Genomic DNA, 19,256 nt, shown 5'->3' with positions numbered 1-19,256 from the left:
TAATTAAAGCATATGCCTTGATTAATAATATCAGCAAAGTAAATATTGACTGAGCCCACGGAAAAGGGCAGGAGTGTAAAATTCAGAGTCGTGGAAATTTAGAAATCTGGGTGTGGTTACTAATGAACTTATGCGTAATCTATACGAGAAAACACCAGCAGGGCCTGGATTGACAAGTGTCTTATATGCTATAGACTGATAAGTGCATAGGAAGGACCAAGGGGAGTACCGGACAGAGCAGGACAAGAGGAGGAGGAAGACCCAGGAAGACCGCAGTCAAGCTCAGCTTCCCCACCCAGATCCACTCATGTTTTATCTTTCTTTGTTTATAAAATGGCAACACTATTATATGGATCCAGGGAGAAAGTCCATATAAAAGCATTTGAAAAGTAGGGAAGGCTAGAAAATATTTTAGTAAAACTCCTATTCTAACATCTCCCTCGTTATTTTTTGCACAAATGACAGCTGTCTACAAACTCAACTCAGAAACATCACTGAGTGGGGGAGGGTGTCGCTCAGCGACAGAGCTGCTGCTTGGCATGCATGAGGTCCTAGGTTCAGCCCCCAGTACTTCTGTTAAAATAAATAAATAAACAAATCTAATTACCTACCCCCACCACAAAGAAAGCAAAAAAAAAAGAAACATCACTGACCATGAACAAAATTACCCCCATTAAAAACAAACAAAACCCTTGACTTATGAAAACTTTCAGCAAAAGTGCTCATTGGAAAAAAAAAACCAACTCACTAGTTAACGATCTTTACCATTTCCTAAGTAACACCCTTGTTTAGTTTAGGACAGCGAATATCCTCAAACTGGCTCTATGATTCTGTTCTCTGTGTGCACTAAATTAAGACTTTTTCAAAAAGGCACAGAGATAAAAGTAGAAGTGGACGCCAATCTTGCTTTTACTCTTTGGTAGCAGTGCAAACTAAAGACAAATTTTTAAACCTCCGAATTTAAAGCCAAATGCTTTTGTGGCTGTCTGCTTTTAAATAAATGACAAAGCTAGACTGTCTTTCAATTCTGCCTTGAAAACCATCTTCATCCAATGAACTTTTAATTTCAGTTCTCACACAGCCCCCTCATTTACCGCGGGGCCAGGGGGCCAGGGCTGTGAAGACCCTATCCTTAAGAAGCCCAGAAAAAACCTGTTCTAATTTTACACTGTGCCTCTTTTTGAAAAGCTTAATTGTCCCTTTGTTTGGAGGAGCGCTTAATACTTCAAGAGTCACGGTTCAGATCTGAAGGAGTTTTTCAGTAATCATTTGGCTGATTCATGAGACACATTCAGTGACCAAGAACTTCTACCTCGTGAGCCAGTCCATTGCTCTCCGGAGCAGGCTGACAGCTTTGAAATACCTTCCTAATAATGGGCTGGAAATTTCACCTCTATTATAACTTTCATTTATTGATCTCAGGTGCCCTCACAAGCAAGTTTAATCCCTCGTCTAAGAACGCTGGAAGAAAGCCACCGTGGGCTCCTCGCCCCCGCAAGGCTCCCCGCCCGGTTGCACATCCTCAGGTATGTTTCTCACACCACCACCTCCAACGCCTCGTTAGCCCAGTCCGTCCCTCCCTCTAGACGTTCAAGATTCCTGAGAGCGTGTGGTCTCAGAACACATCTCCAAGGAAGGGAGAACAGACTATGTCTTTTCATCAGTGTTGCTTTTTAACTCTTTCACTCCCATCCTAAACTTGTGCAGATGCCTTTTCTCCCTCCACTCGAGTAGGGCAGGTCTTATTAACCAGCCTCTTAAACTGCATCTTTCAGCTGATTTGGATGGTCTCAACATCCTTACACACAACGCACACACGCGGACACTGAGCCCACCGAAGCATGGGGAGGGCAACAAAGGGGCAGACTACATTTATGGACAGCCAGTGTGTGTGGACCTATTATTACCTCATGCTCTGGAGCTTTTCCAAGTTTCATTAATGAGTCTGTAGCAGACTCCATACATGCCTGCTTCACTGTCCACCTGCACCTACTTATTTTTACTGGACTAAGCGGCCGAGTAGATGTAATAGTTGTTCCCTTGGTAAGCATAAGTTTAGGATCAAACCTGGCCCATGAGCAATGCATGTGAATCAGACACAAGGTTCCTTGCATCACTGATACAGACAAAAATTGCTTGGAACCTGAAGGGAAACACCGTATCATCATCATCTTATAAAGGCTCATCTGGGTAAAACTGATGGTATACAGCCAGGTAAGTAATCACCAGGTAACCTCCAAAGCAATCGGGGGGAACCCTCAATACCACCTATGGCAGGTTTTTACCTGGCAGGCAGATTAAACATTCAGTTGAATAATTACCACCTCATTAAAAAGTGCAAGGTGAACACTGGAATCATGTTTCTGACGTTAATACTCGCCAAAACTTATGTTTCAAATTACATTTTGGTATATGTTTAGAGTACATACTAAAATGAAAGTAAACAGTGATTTCTGTTGTTGCTGTTAGCGCATTTATACTTCATTGCTGTACTACCACTGAAGTTGCAGTGAATTCTTATTTTTGAAGTCAAACTGGACCATTTAAAATCTGCTAATTAAAACAAGAAATAATTAGCTGGGCTTGCGGTGTGGTATAATAATAATACTTAACTCATAAAACCTTTTGCAGGGGCTCATAAATAGAGAGCTAAATTTTTTTTTCTAATTGTCACTGAAGTAATTAAAATAAGAAATGTGCATTTTAAATATGCCACCAAAGGAATCCTGGGGGAAGTGAGGGGGTTGGGGAGGGAAATATATTTTATAATGGTTTTTACTACTTACTTTCCACTAACATAAACATTTAGCAAAAACAACCACAAAATTATACTTAATAGTGGCAAAAATCAACAAAATACTATAGGATAAAAAATGAAGGTATTCTTATAAGCATAATTTTTTCGTAACATGGTAAAATCTCAAGAAAGTAAACAAACCATGTGTGCACTTGTTAAAAATAATTTGGGGAAAACTTGGAAGAGAAACATCAGTTTTTTTTACACACCCCATTTTTGAATTTCGAATGATACTGAGTTCTTCATCAAGTTCCCCAGAGAGATCCCAGCAGTAAGTCTGCGATGTGTCTTTTACTCTTCCTCTGGGCCAAGCCAGCTTGTGTGTGTCATGTGATGTTTGCTGCTAATTACTTCTCAGCTTCAGACATTCCAATTTTTTCCCCTTTTAATAGCCTCTAAAATCATGTACATTTAGCTTTTTACTTTTAAGTCTTGTCAGGAGCAAACAGTTACTTTTGGGTGTTCAGTGTTTTCAAAAAAGATGGGGGGACCCCCCAAACAACCCACAGACTGAAATCACAGATTTCTAAACTGTGAGAAAAATCATTTCAAGCTTCGGATATGATGTACATTTCCCCTACTTTATCAGCAATACAAACTCCAACCAGTGCAAGCAGGACCCTACTGAATTCACTTTGAAGGAAATTTTTAAAAGTGGCAAAATCTGTACTCTGAAACTAGACCATACATATAATGGAGCTGATATAATCTGATTTCTTTGTCACTGAGTCCTTAGACACTAAAGAATGATAAACTTTCTAAGACATAGTTTGACCCAGCCATGAAATCATTTTTTAATCTGGAGTATTAACTGTATTTTCCCTTTTGCTCTTTTGTGAAATGATCCAGGCTGGCTGCACGGAAGTCATTCTACACGCCTGAATTACAGGTGAGAGGCAGCGATGCTGACTGGGCATACCTACCCTTCAGGCATGGATTTTTGCCTGTAAGTGCCCCCACCAGAGCCAGTCTCGCTGGATGAAGACAGGTTGCTCGGGGAGTTGCGACACGGCTGGGATCTTGCTAAAGCCATGGATGAGACCGTCACATAGATGTCCGAACCAGGAGACAGCCTGCGTTGCAAACCAGACACATGAAGTCAACAATTCAAAGGGAAAATCTCAAGGTGACGCGCGATGGGTAATATAGAAATGTCACAAACACGGTGACTTCGTGGAGCTAGTGAAAATGAAGCCAGCTGGAAGCCCACAAAAGAAACTTCCCCATAAAACTACTCCCTAAAGGAACAGCTGGGAAACGGTCTTGAAGGGGTGGGGGCGTCAAAAAATAACAGGGGGGGACAAAAAAAATTATGTATGTTTCCAAAAGCTGCCAGAACTCCAGGCCTGAATTGCTTATGCAATTTCCTAGTACAGCAGTACAGAGGATAAATGAACTCCAGTGACATTAACATGGCAATTAATTCCAATTTGCCCCCTGGTTCTCCCAGAGTATATGACCATAGTAAGACTGGCACACTCTTTGTATGCTTCTTTGTTTTCCACTTTTATTACTCAAAGTCTGGAATGAATTTTCAGATACTGCTATTCAGGACACATAAATTTGGTAGATAGTAGCATCGTCAGGAAAACATGCTCAGAACTGCAGTTGTTGAATTTCATTGGAATGACTGAGTTTATATAACAAAACAGCAGAGGTGTGCTCCATGTAGCCACCTCAGTACATCTTCTGAAATTATGGGTCCTTCATCCTGCAGGCTAGCTCTTGAAACAGAAACCAGAGCTTTGTGGCCAGATCAGACGTGATTTTTTTTCCCTCTACCTCCTCTCCTCTAACAGGCGATGGGGCAACTGCTGGGATATTTTATTAATAAGTGAGGCTGAAGACTGTGACTAGGTGTCAACTAAATCTCAATAACAGTAATATTTTATTTCAGAAGCAAATGCTGGCACAAGTCACTGGCTCTTTGGCAGGGCAGGTCATTTCCATTTTACAGCTGAGGAAGTGGAATTCGAAGTCATTTTTTCAGTAAGCCAGACATCTCGGTTCGGAGCCCACCACACTACGTGCTGAGCTACTGCTGCCCCCTAGGGAAGGCTGGATTTTCTTTGCTTAATAAGACAGTCTGTAACAGGTCGGCAGGGTCATGACGATTTTGCACAGAAAGGTATCTTACACTGAAACGGAAGTTTTGAAGCCTTGGGACTGAAGCTGATTCACTGAAATAAAGCAGTTTCCTACAGGGAACCTATATATCTTCTGAAGCAGGGCAGGATGGGGTTTCAGGTACAGGAAACTGACAAAGGGATAACGGAATAACATCAAGAAGCTTTTCTAACAGGAAAAGAATAGGGATAGATACCAAAAAGTATGACCCTCTCCAAATTCATCTATGCCCGAGAGGCAGGTCTGACTTGGGAGCCCCGTCTCACCCCTCAGCGACAAACCTGTTACCTCAGCCGTCTCCTAGACGGCACTATTGAACACCTTCTTCGGCCATTCAAATCAAATCTCTTCCCCAGTCCCCCACCCCACAGGACCCCAAACCGGTCCCTTCTATACCCGTCATCTCAAGTTAAACATCTGGAAGCCATTTTCCCCCTTGCTCTTCCTTCTCTTCCACAGTCAATGGTCCAATGAAGTTCAGCTCTTTACTGAGTACAAACTGTGTGGTCCAGCACCCTGGGTGCTGCTCTTAAAAGCATGCAGACAAAAAAGAAACCCATCTCCAACCTGCTGACTGTCCTCTGAGTTCCCCATCTCCAGCCTGGATCAGTACAAGGGTGCTCTAACTGGTCTTCCGACTTCCAGGCTCTGGCCATCCACTTACTCCCTGATATTTTCTACTAGCCTAAGTCATCTGCTGCTAACAGCCTGTCCACAGGATAGAGGGCCAAATCCCAGGCACCCTGTCCCAGGCCTTGGACCATTTCGCCCAGGCCCGTCTTCACCCCCACGCCTCTGCCTGCCTCCAGGCCCCCTGCACGGTGGGCACACTCAGTGTGCCCAGTTCTCAGACTCGCCGCCACAGTTATATCTCACTTAGTCTGTCCTCTCTGCCTGGAATCCCTTCCCCACTTTTTACTCACATAAAGCCCCTCTCCCCAAGGCCTATTTCCAGTATTTCTAAATTCATGGATTAACGAGAGCCTCCTTGAGTCCCACAGGTCTGTTCTTTTCCCCACTGTAGTACATCCTACAGAATGGCTAGTTTTACGTGGTTCTGCCTTCTCAACGAGATTTTTGTCTTTAAAGGCCAGGACTGAGCCTTATTTATCTTTACATGTCTGGTTGCATAATATATGTCTGTTGAATGAAGAAGAATCCCTACGCACAGCGCAGAAAATGAAGAACAGGAGGCGGGCTCAGGGTAAGGGCCCAGATGTTTTACCAGATGCCTCCAGATCTCGGTTCTCAACCATGGAGGGTCTACATCAGTTGAAAATCAGTGGGTCACCAAAAATGAAGTGCCAAAATTTCACAATAATTTACTGCAAACAATTACAACAGACTCAAAGTGAATAAGCTTTCCGGGGAAATGCAAATCAGAACCACAATGAGGTATCACCTCACACCTGTCAGAATGGCTGTCATCAAAAAGAACACAAATGACCAATGTTGGTGAGGATGTGCAGAAAAGGGAGCCCTCGGACATTGCTGGTGGGAATGTCAACTGGCGTAGCCACTGTGGAAAACAGTATGGAGGTTTCTCAAAAGCTAAAAACAGAACTACCATATGACGGAGCAATTCCACTTCTGGGTATATATCCAAAACAAAAACGCTAATTCAAAAAGATACGTGCACCTCAACGTTCATAGCAGCACTGTTTAAAATTGCCAAGACATGGAAGCCATCTAAATGTCCATCAGCAGATGAACGGATAAAGCAGACGTGTTTATATATATAATAGAATACCACTCAGCCAAAAAAACAGGAAAATTTTGCCATTTGCAACAACATGGATGGACTTGGAGGGTATTATGCTAAGTGAAATAAGTCAGACAGAGAAAGACAAGGAGTATGGTATCACTTATATGTATAATCTAAAAAATAAAACAAACTAGTGAATACAACAAAAAAGCAGCAGACTCACAGACAGAACAAACTAGTGGTTACCAGCGGGGAGGTGGGGAGGGGCAACACAGGGCCAGAGGAGTGGGAGGTAGAATCTACTGGGTGAAGGACAGGCTACAAGGATGTCCTGAACAACACAGAGAGTATAGCCAGTATTTTGCAGTAACTGTAAATGGAGTGTAACCTTTAAAATTGGTATAAAAATTAAAAAATAAATGAAAAAACAAAGTTAATATGCTTGCTTAAATGCAAGAAAAGGGAATGATGGAATTACACCCAGGCACCCTTGGAAATATCATCTATCTTACATACAATGGTGAGAGGACTTACGGACAATGCATACTCTAGGCAGTGTGGAATGGGACAGTAAGGAGATCATGGATGCTAGGGCCTCGGGCAGTGTGGTAAGAAACTAGGAAAAGGGGCAGAGTTTCTAAGCTCATCCTGTCACCAGTCTTACTGCTGCACAGACACAGAGAAATATGCGCTAACCACATGGCTCCATCCTCATGAGAACGCCAGGCTTAGGAGAGGGGTACGTGTGAGGGCAGTTACAGTGAGGCCAGAAGCTAGTGGGGTCTGGGAACGCTAGCCCATCCCTACTTTGAGTGATGTGTTTTGATGAAAGATCAAGACAGTTATCTGGGTACCATAAAATGGATATCCCTTTATTTTTTTTTTCCATGAAAACATCTCCCAAATTTGTTTATTCTAAAGTAATTGGAAGGGAACTGGAGTGGGGGGAAAATGGGAGGAGCAGGTTACCAAGAAGAAAACTAGTAAGGATTAAAGGACGACATGAATCCAAACGTAACGAGACCACGCTCTCTTCTGCCTTAAGCGTTTGGCTTTTATATGCACCTTGTACAGAGAAACTTCAAATATAGTTTCATTTTGCAGCTGTTGTGACTTGTTTTAGTGCAAAAAGGAGGAAAGATGGAAAAGATGGAGACGGCAGCAGAACGTGAACATGGCTGGGGCCAGCGCAACATCTGGGGGCCTGATGATTTTTTTTTTTTAACACTCTTCAGGGTAAATAAGTAACGCCGAAGAATTACATTTATGGTGAATGTTAAAATGTTGTTGCTTCTATGAGGAAGCGACAACACGATTCCACAGCCAAAGTCAAGATGTAACTTTTTGTATTTCTATTTGGAGCTTGCTTTTCTTACCCTGCTCTCCAAAACGAACATGAAGCTAAAATATCTCAGGCTAGTTCTCAACCTCAGCTCTTTCATTTGGCACATGTATCAGAAAATTCTACTTGGTTACTGGAGTCATCCCAAAGGGAAAAAATAGCATTTCCAGAAGGCCGGCATTCATTCCCGTGCCTTTTCTGCATTTATATAACTCAATTGGGGCTTTGTTTTCTGACTGTCCACACGCATAGAACACACAGACGGCAACTGGTGGAATGCCACCCAAATGTTTTTATGACTCTGGATGTATGTGCGGTGGGCAATAAAATTTCAGAATTAGCCCTTATTCTGATGACTTACTAGTCTTTCCAGGTACTCTAAATTTGATACCATCTCACAAATACGATTTGCGAACAGATCTAGTTCAGGGAGCGGGAGGTACCCGCCTGTCTGGCATGGACAGCCCGCGTCTGCCAGAGGTACAGCCTGTGGCTGACTGTTAGTGGAGGGTGGGCCGCTTGCTGCCCCGCCACTTTTGAAAACGGGTAACCTGCAGATTGGTTCACATGGGAAGCCAGCATGCTAACCTCTTGAATCTCTGACCTCCTACCCGCCCTGCTTTAAGGGCTGTTAAGGCCTTGGTAAAGAAGTAGGACAAGATCACAAGTCTTTTCTTCTCTCTCGAGATAAACCCAGATCTTTCTACTTTCTCAGTCTTAATGAGCATCAAGCAGCCGGATGTTAGTGCTCAAACAGGTTTAGAGGACTAAGATTAATACATCTTTCGCTTGCTGTGAAATCTTTCAAGTCCGTGGAATATAGGAAGTAATCTTTTTAAAGGATGCTGTGGCCACTGTTAGAAAGGAAATAACCTAAAAACCTTTTAGCATTAATTTCTGTAGATTCTCTTCCCTGCATTTTTATAAATTTACCCAAGAAATAACTGAATGTTTTACACGTAACTGATATTAAATGTTCTCTAGGGCTATTACTTCCCTCTGCAGAAATAAAAACACCAGGGCTTTTTGATTGTACAAAGAATGTAGCAATTGAAAAAGCCATGACCATCAGTCCGACACACAATACTCCCATAGTCCGCAGGACTGCACTCAACGCCAGCTCTCCACTTACATGCCATGTATTTCATTGCAACGAAAACAGAGAGTTGAACGGGAGGGCCGTTTAGGAAGAGATGGTCTAAGATCCCTATCAGTTCCTCATCTCCCAGAAGCCTTCTTACAACAGGAGAAAAGACAGAAGAGAATCGCCAAAAAATTCCCAGATTTCTAATAAAATAACCCCTGGCCTCCAGCACACCCCTCCCGTGAATCAACTCACACGACTACACATACCGTGTAAACATTAATGGACACATTAAATTGATCTCTTTAGACTGTGACTTATCAACTGATGGATGAGGATCTCACTCTCTGAGTAACTGAGGCTAACATTCTTCTCCATGAGTAGTTATGTATGGGTTTAATTATGCCTCTGTTTCCTGCTTTTTACTCCAAAGTGACAGCACTGCTTAGATGTGTCCAAGGAGATGAGGTCCTCTGTAACTCAAGTGCAAACAGTGGAATGATGGTAAGAACAGCCAAGAGGGTTTCAAAGAGCGGCAATGACTGACAGATCAGATCTCTGAGTCCATAATTAAGAACAGCATTTTACCACAACTTAGCAATTAAAACGCTGTTCACCCAGGAAACAGGATCCAGTTAAAGTCTGTCTTTAGCAACGTACATCAGCCAGAATGCTTGCAGAACTCTGTTAGAAAAAAATTCTCTAACATGATTCTAGGTAACGTCATTTGAGTGCTACAACCAGACTAGAGTATGAACCAGCTGTATTCAAATTCAAGCAAGCCCACCCTCCGTCTTTTCCCCTCTTCCTGCTTTGTGAACCAGAGCTACCCCTGGCTTGTTTTCTTTCCTTTTTTTAATTGAAGTGTAGTCAATTTACAATGTTGTGTTAGTTTCTGGTGCCCCTGGGTTTCTGACCAAATAATTCCTATCAGCTATTTGGACTGGATCATGGAGATCCTGTTCTGATGAACCTCCTGTGACAAGATCAATTTACAAGGAATAACTCTCTCGTACAGTGAGGAAAATACAGCAATTCATCACGCCAAGATAAAAGGATCATCGCCTCCCAGCTGCTGGCAAGCTCTTAGAGGTTCACCACTTGGCACACATCATGGGTGCCTCTGGAGAAGAGTCAGTTTTACATCTAAGGGTGACTGTATTGAACAGAAAATAAAAATGGATTGCAGATGGGACCAGTTACATAATTTGTGGGACGCAGTGCAAAATGAAACTTTGGGTCCCCTTGTTCAAACAGTATTATAAATTTCAAGATAGTGACAGCAGAGCATTAAACCCAGAATGGAACCCTCTAAGTGTGGGGTCCTGTGCAGCTGCACAGCTGAAGCTGCCCTGACAGCAGCTGCATGTGGTCCCCTCCACGTAGAAGCACGCCTGCATTCATCTCGCAGGGCCTTCCTGAGCACCGTCTACATACGGTGGTAGATTTCAGTCGTCGAGTATGGTGGCTAAGTTAGGGGCTCTGGAGTCTGATGGCCTCAATCCTGATCTCAGCTCCACCACTAACCAGCGAGGGCTCTGAACAAATCATTTCATCTCTCAATCCCTGGGCATCCCTTATCTGGAGAAGGGGTAAACAGCAGCCAGCTTAGTAGGCTGTTGGGTGGAGAAAACTCACAGGAAGGACTCTGAACAGAGCCTGGCACAGAATATGAGCTCAATAGCCGCCTACAGCCTTTACATAAACCAGAAGTGGAACATAACTGTCACAAGGGCAGCTCAAACTGAGTGTAGAGGGGCTCAGGCAGGTTGGAAGTCAAAGCTTGCAGGGAAGCCTAGAGGAAAGGAAGCTTTAGGAAGAAATGAATTGCGGTGGGGTAGAGTTCAGTGGGAGAGCACATGCTTAGCATGCACGAGGTCCTGGGTTCAATCCCCAGTACTTCCATCAATCAATCAATCAACCTAATTACCCCCCCCTCCCCTTGCCAAAAAGAAATGCAGAAATGCATTTGAGATGGGTTTTGTAGGAAACCAAGGATTTTCACAGAAGTCAGGAGTTAGGACACAGGAACCTCACGGTGTGTGTGGCCACCATGACGGCATCTGAGGCTGGAACACTTGACATGGGTGGGAGATCCCTGGGGGCAGGGACTGGAAGGATGAATGCCTCCTGCAGGGTGAGCCGTCACACAGGAAGCTGAGGAAGCAGAGACTCCAGCTGCTAGGCAACAGGGAAGAACGGAAGGTTCGGCCGCAGACCAGTAGTGTGGTCAGAGCCGACTTGTAGCCCCTTGGACAGCAGGCAATGCCCAAAGACTGTCCTGTTTTCTTTCCCTCTCTTTTTTTGCCAAGGTGCAAGAGAAGTGATGAAATGAGTCTAAAATTAATGAGATTCCCACAGAGATAAGAATCCATTAGCCCACTACAAATACGAGTCTCTTTGATTTTGACTGGTTCTACCCCCCACCAATATTCACAAATACTGCATGAAAAGAAGTCACAACCAAATCTTTTCTTGAGAAGCTAAGTGCTTTTTGAGGGGCATGCTAGGATTTTAAAGCCTGGAAAAAACAAACAAAATAAATTCATTCCCATCCCATTATACAAACAAAACCAAGGCACATATGAGCCAAATTACAGCACGCCACGCTGGCCTCTGCCCTGGCAGCTGCTGGTGCACGCCTTCCTCGAGGGGCCTCCAAGACCCCCACTCCCTCTGTACACTGCCCTGAGCTCAGGGAAGAGAAAACACTACATGACCTACTTCCCTTTCCCACACAAAGCCACCAGTAATGCTCCTGGATTTCAGATTCTGAGTTCTTACACGAAAAGTCCAAACCTTTTGCAAACTAGTTCCATCAATCACTTATAAGCATGTATTTCTGATCAGGGTTCTAAGCGGCACTAGACCTTCATCTCTACATCCCTACTTTTATTTTGTGCCATTTAGCTCTCATCATCATTTGTCATTTTCTAAATATAATGAGAAACTGGAAGAGTCAAATAGAAAGCCATAGATTGGGAGACGCTAGGCTATTAAATTAGGCTGGATTCTGATTCTCTCCGGGAGTGGGACTGGTGGGGGGATAGTGAACTTGCCAGCAGGGCCACAGGCTATGAGTCAACCACCTCTCCTGCCATCCCTCCTGGTGCATTTGTGCTTGTTCCGTTCTAAAGAGACAGGTCCAGAGCAGATGGTCCAGGGCCATCTTCGCGTGGCCTGAAGCCGAGTTCTGGTGGTATGGTCACCAGCTGAGCCCAAAAGTCAGAGAACAGACTCCCTCTCAATCGACAGTCTCTGTCTCTGATTGATTTGACCCTGCTGACCACCCCTAAGGACACTGCCCATCTCATTACTTCACAGCAATTGCTCCTGCTGGGAAAAAGGAAGTTCAGGCCACTTCTTTTGACAAGCACTTTAACGCTAGGCAGAACCTGAATTACCACTCCATCACCACACCGAGGGATTTCCACAAGTGGACCGTTCATGTCCCCGGCTCTGAACAAGGGGCCTGCAGGAAAATTTCACACTGATGACTGTAGGGGTGGGTCCTGGCAGCATCTGTCTTAATTATCACTGATTTCCACAGGTTTATGTATGTGTTGCGCCATCAACAAATCTTTAAGAAAACTGTCAGTGGTTTCAAATATACGACAGCAAGATAAATATATACAAATATTATATATATTTACACACACACACACTATATATATAATATATATATTTAACCTCTGAGAGTTATTTAAATTCCTGATGCTAAACGTGTCTGTATAGTGGATGTCCCCTCATCAGGCAAAGGGCCCAGGACTCCTGTTCCCTTCTCCAGGACGGGAGGGCTGCAGCAGGACACGTGGCAGACCTGGCCTCTGGGCAGGCCTTCCCCATGGCAGGTGTGTGTGTGGGCTCACAGGGGAGAGACTGTCTGAGGAAGCCTCAGGGTCACTGGGGGCCCCTATAGACCTTTCCCATAAGGGGTGACCCGGCCAGGCCTCCCTGGGTGGTTCTAAAGCAAAAGTGCCTTGAAATGGGGAAGCGGTCAAGACCTCAGTGCCGGGCGCACACAGGATGGCTCCTGAGTGACATATGGAACAGGACGCCCACCTGCCACCTCCTGTGTTTGCAGAATACAACCACTTTCTGCAAGCTCATCCCTCAGGTCTGTCCTGATTCAATAGTTTCTGCAGCATTTCCTGCAACTTCTACAGCTGCCAGCTCCCCAGGGCTGTTTGTGGCACAGCAGGCCCCCTGAATTCACCCTCTCTCACCGGAGTGATCCAGGACACTGCCACTGAAGACAGCACAACCTGCTCCTGGAAACACCATGACCCACCACATGCGTGGCCTAGATTCGGCTGGAGACTGATTCATCAGCCCAGCCCAGCGAGCTTCAGCCGTATTCCTGAGCACCCAATTTGCACTGGCTCACTCTCACTTCCCCATAGCTGTGTTTGGAAGAGCATCTAGAAAATGACCACAGTGACAAAGAGCAACCACCATTTTCTAAGCCTCGCTTTGGCCTTGGCTTCTCCCAAGAGCTCGTATTGAAGACAGAGTAACTATACTTCCTTAGTTAATCTTTCCAGTGACTCTGAGCGGTGGGGCTGCTGGCCCCTTTGATTCTTGGGGACGGAAGTGTAGAGGGGATAAGGGGCTTCCTACTGTCACATCACTCCCAAAGGGCAGGGCCAGGATGCAAGTTCAAGGCCCCGGGAAGGCAGGGCCTGCACTCCCAGCACCTCCAGGAGTTTCTGGGCAGGTCACACTAAGACACCAGTGGCTCCGCAAGGAGGAAGCTCCTGGGAACATTCCCTGGGCTGAGGGCAGAGCAGCTACTTTCAAGGCCCAAGGGATGGGCAAGCAGTTCAAGAGCTTGAGCTGGGTACCACGTGGGAGCACCCTGGTCCTATTCCCCGGGTCACTGTGGACTTTGCAAAAGAAGGGAGCTGGGAGGTGTGCCGAGCTCAAGCCACTGGGTCCATCTCCTGAATGCTTAAAAAGGAAACATCTTGATCTTCTAATCTAAAAATGTGAACCTGCAAATCATCCAAACTCTGATCCCAATGTGGATGGCAGTGTGTGCTCATTCCTTTGAAGTGCTGGGGAAAAGGAGTCTTAGGAGCCTCGAGAGTTTAAGCCAAGTATAGCCCCCTGCTTTTCTACCTTATCTTGGCCGACAAATAAAATGTCACAATGCAGTTTCAACCCCACGGAAACCAATGACAGGAATTCAATTAAGAACAATTCACATTCGGGGGGGAGGGGGTGGGAAGGCATAGACTGGGATTTCAAAATTGTAGAATAGATAAACAAGATTATAGTGTATAGCACAGGGAAATATACACTAGATATTATGGTAGCTCACAGAGAAAAAAATGTGACAATGAATATATATGTTCATGTATAACTGAAAAATTGTGCTCTACACTGGAATTTGACACAACATTGTAAAATGATTATAAATCAATAAAAAATGTTAAAATAAAGAACAATTCACATTTCACTGAGTCCATTTTAGACAGCTTTACCCACGATATACTTTTGAAATATATAAAAACTTTTTAAGGTTTTTGCTGGGTAAGTAAAAACTTAGCCAACAAAAATAAAAGAATTCTACTTAAATCTAAGCTTCAATTTGATAGCTTTGTCAGATTATGGAGTGTTTCACTTTTACCTATCTTTTAGTTTTATAAAAATAACAGATTTACCCAAGTTTTCACTGATGGATGAATGGATAAACAAAATGTAGTGCATACATACAATGGAATATTATTCAGTCTTCAAAAAGGAAAATGTTATGGACTTCATGTCTCCCTTCCCCCTACCAAACTTATATGTTGAAACCCTGATCCCCAAAGTAGTGACTTTGGAGGTGGGCCTTTGAGAGGTAATTAGGTTTAGATGAGGTCATGAGGGTGGGGTCCCCACAATGGGATTAGTCCCCTTAGAAGAGGAGGAGACACCAGAGCTTCCTCTCTCTGTCATGTGACGACATAGCAGGAAGGTGCTTTCTACAAGCCAAGAAACAGGTCCTCACCAAGAGCCACACCTTCTGGAAACTTGATCTTAGAATTTCCAGACTCCAGAACTGTAAGAAATGTCCCTTGCTTAAGCCACTGAATCCATGTTATTTCGTTACAGCAGCCTGAACTAAGCAAGAAGGAAAACTGGACACAGGCTACCACATGCACGAACCTTGCACGCATTATGCTGAAGTGAAACAGACCACTCGCAAGAGGACGACTATTGTATGATTCTACTGATACAAAGTCTCCATTGTATGTGCCGTACCTGGAGCAGCCAAATCCACAGACACAGTGGGGAATGGTCACAGTCAGGGCCTGGGGGTGGGGGTGGGGGGTAGTTTTTGTTTAATGGACACAGAGTTTCAGTTCTGGAAGTGGATGATGGTGATGGCTGCACGACAGTGGAAATGTACACTGGGCCACAGACCTGTGGTCAAAATGGTAAATTTGATATTGTGTGTATTTTACCACAATTTAAAAAAGAAAAAAAAAATTATTTTCTCCTAAACTGATTAACTTCTGTTCCCACTTCAAGTTTTTTTTTTTTTGCTTATTGCTTCAATTACTAAATAAAAGTTTTAAACCATTCTAACTGCAAGCCTTTAAAATGCCAGAATCAGTGGTTGGTCCTTGGGACATGATGATGAATGAGACAGGCAACCTTAAATTGGAAAAAATGGACAAATGAGATTAAAAAGAAATGCAATAAATTCTGTGAATGAAGGAGACACTCAGTGATACGAACATTCCCAGGAGGGGCCTTGAAGGCAGAGATGGGAGGAGAGTTTTGGAGAAATTGAAGGAGATTTCCCAGAGAAGCGCGGCTTGGGCGTGGTGTTAAGATACCAGCAGTTGTTAAGCTGCTGAAAGAGGAAGCAGGAGGCAGAACAAGCAGAGCGGCAGGTGTAAAGGCATCCAGGAGGGAGACCCCTGAAACAGAGGGTCGCTGACAAGCCCAGAGCCTGGGGAAGATGAAGCCAAGTTGGCAAGCCCGCAGTGGGAGGCGGACCTGATACTGAGAGCTGCGCAGAAGGCTCAGATGAAAGGTAAGGCCTGTGGAGTGGTTCCGTGTGTAATAGGCTGCCCTGTGCAGTGCGCAGTGTGGGAGGGGAGAAAGCGGGAGGCGGTTCTGGCCAGAAAAATCTAGCGTAAAATGAGAGCCCCTACGGCAACGACAAGGAGGATACTTAAAAATGAGGGACTGGGGGAGGGTATAGGTCAGTGGTAGAGTGAGTGCTTAGCATGCACGAGGTCCTGGGTTCAATCCCCAGTACCTCCATTAAAATAAAGTAAGTAAAGAAACCTACTTACCTCCCCCACACCCCCCAAAAAAAGCTTAAAAATTTTTTTAAATGAGGGACTTGACAGAAGTGTCAAACTTGATAACTAAATCAAGAGTGTGGAGATGGGGACAAGGGGGAGAGGAAGGTGGTTATGAATCTGAGTTTGGCTCCGGATATTGGGCAGAAGCCCCTTCACCAAGGCGGGTAACGCGTGACAGGGAAGAGGCGGAGGAGGGACGGGTGCAGTGGAAGTCGCTCTGGACTGGTGAGTACAGGACACCTGTGTGACCTTCAAGTGCAGATGTCCAGTCAGTAGTCAGGCACACAAATATGCAATGTGAAAAAGAGGTCCGGACAAAATGTATACTATTAAGGAACTGCCCAAATGGAGATGATGGCTGAGGTCAGTAAACGAAAGCATTTGGAGATGTCGCACAGCGTGGGGTTACAAGAAAAGTGAGGAGGGATCACGGGGACACAAATTTGGGGGCGAAGAGACAAATGCAAAGAGCTGACAAAAAAAAAATCAGGAGGGGGGTTTTGTAAGGCAAAGAAAAGGAGTTTGAAGGAGGAGGGAGTGGCCAATGGTATTGGATACGCTGAGGACCACAACATCGAGGGGCTTCGGAAACACGGCAGCCAACAGGAACATGGCCCGCGCAGTCCCTGGGAATCTCAGGCATTCCACGACTCAGGGTTCCTCGTGTCACGTCAATCAGCTGTGACCCCGGGGGACAGCATTTGAAAGCACAAATCCTGAAACTTCAAACCACGGTCAATACTCCAAACTAAGGAAGAGTAAAGAATAAACGGGCACTTGCTTGGTCTGAACACAGAAAATGACGCAGCGAAGATTCTGAACGTAGAACTTGTTTGAAATTAACTTAGAAAACACTTCTTTAAAAATAAAGATCGAACGGGCACATGATGTTACGCTGTCTGAGAGGAGAACTCTGCACGTTTGTTTCAGCGGCACTTCCCGGGCACACGACCTTCACGCCCTGTGTGGTGCAGGTGTGCCTGCGGAGGATGCGCTTATGGAGGCGGCAAGTGTAGTCAGCTATGACTGCAAACGAAGAAACCCTCTCCACCCAGCCGCCGAGGGCCAAATGCAGCAGGGAGCGGGGAGCAGCAGGGCATCCAGGTCACACGCGAAGTCTCCACGGTTCGTCTGCTCAAAAGTAACACCGTCCAGGTGGCAGAGGACAGGAGCAGCCACTGTCCTCACTCCCTCTCCTCTCTGTAACCCCCTGCCCGGCCCTTCCAGGGATCTGTGAGCCTTCTCCCTCAATGGTCCTTCTTGCTCTCTTCCTTCCAGTACCCCCCCCCATTGTCTGCTGCCCCTCCCTGGGGAGTTGGTGCTTTTATTTTTTCCAGGGGGAAGAAGGAGAGGAAGGAAGGGAAGCAAAGATTCTGTCCCAGAGAGGGGAAAAGGTGAGATCTGAGAAGGGGCAGAAGGAGGGAAGGCAAAGGCTGTACCTGCGTAAGGTGGGATTGTTTGGGGTCAGGCCCTAAACATCATCCTACCTGAGACTCTATCAGGGGAAAACAAGTCAAGGGGAGCAAAAAAAGGAGCCACTACAGCCAGAGGCAAGACAAGAGATGGAATCTTAGGGGGCACCAGGGTGAACGGGTGGATCCAGGGACTAGAGGTGCACCCTGGGGTCTAGGAGGATGCAGCCGCAGTGTCTCCCCTTTCCCTCTTCCACCCCAGCTCCAGCCCTCGCCTTTTCTTTTCATCCCTCTCCCCCACAACAGAAGCTGTGGCCCTGGCCATGTCACCGTGTTCCTGTGTCCCCTGCATGTTCCCCACCCTTCACCTCCCATTTTGCGCAGACCCCATTACAATAAATTAAAAAAAAAAAAAAAGCAGCACTGTCTAAACCACTAAACTGTATGTAAAAAATAGTGCTGTAGACTAAAATAAAATTGTTACTTGGGGGAAAAAAAAAGTCTCAACGGTTCAAGAAGATCCAACATTAAAATATTTATATAAAGGTTGGCGACATCTCATCTACAAAAGAGAGAAAGGAAAATTCCTTCATATGCCAACATGCCTGTTGTTTACATAAAGCCCCTGAAATATTTAAACGTTTCTGAGCATGTTAACACAGATCAGGGTTTTATTACTGATCCCACATTACGTTTAAACACAGTAATGTGCCAAGTTCAATGTACCACAGCCAGCAATTTTTTATTCAGTTCTACCCTCACACTCTAGATAAATTTGAGGCCAGAAGAGTGATTATATCACGTTATCTACTTTTTGCCAAATATTAATTCTGTGAGTGAGAACTACCTCCACAAATACCATAAACTTCTGTACTTGAAAAGCCACCTAGACAGCATAAAGCTCCTATGTTTAAACCAAATAGAATCAGACTTTATTCTATTTAGATGACAAATTGGCGAGCTGTTCTTACCGCATCAGTCCCCCTTAACAATGCATAGAGAACACGATGCAGTGAGATAATTCTTGCTAGAAACTCCAAACACCGGCACCTTTTAGGGTGTCATAAAAATGGCGGCCTTGGTATTAAAGGAAAAAAGATAATCTGCTCCACGAGTATTTTTTTTTAATTGCTTCTAATGACCTTGACGTCTGGGAACTTGCCTACAATTCAAGAAAAACTATGCTTCTACAAGCAGTAAATTAAGTTGCTACAAGCTACGAGTTATTTAATTTTCATCTAAAACGAACCATGCTGGACCCAGCCATAGCGAACGAAGCAGGCGGCTTTGTGGAGCATCAGCAGAGTAGACTCGAGCGGCTGCTAGCTTGCGCTTAAACACAGCTGGTTTCTCTACAGTAAACTACAGTTAAACTCTCCTAACGTGAGGAGAGAAATAAATGGAATGAAACAGCCATGGAAAGGCAACACAGATGACCCCTGAATACAGGTTTGAATTGCATGGGCCCCTTCCCAGGGGAAT

At 44.8% G+C, this 19,256-nt stretch overlaps 1 protein-coding gene across 14 annotated transcripts in view; it reads right to left on the bottom strand.

The window, feature by feature from the left end:
• SIPA1L1 (signal induced proliferation associated 1 like 1) overlaps window positions 1-19,256 on the bottom strand; it is a 339,090-nt gene that overhangs the window by 44,412 nt on the left and 275,422 nt on the right. For all 14 annotated transcript variants that reach the window (XM_072963345.1, XM_072963338.1, XM_072963348.1 and 11 more), the window contains one exon: window positions 3,721-3,870. In XM_072963345.1, coding sequence (XP_072819446.1) covers window positions 3,721-3,870 — 150 coding nt within the window. The remainder of the gene's footprint in view (window positions 1-3,720; window positions 3,871-19,256) is intronic.

The sequence above is a fragment of the Vicugna pacos genome, chromosome 6 (assembly GCF_048564905.1).
Source record: "Vicugna pacos chromosome 6, VicPac4, whole genome shotgun sequence".
Classification (NCBI taxonomy): domain Eukaryota; kingdom Metazoa; phylum Chordata; class Mammalia; order Artiodactyla; family Camelidae; genus Vicugna; species Vicugna pacos.
Note: the sequence above shows the minus strand (reverse complement) of the source record. Positions and strands in the feature narration are given on the sequence as shown.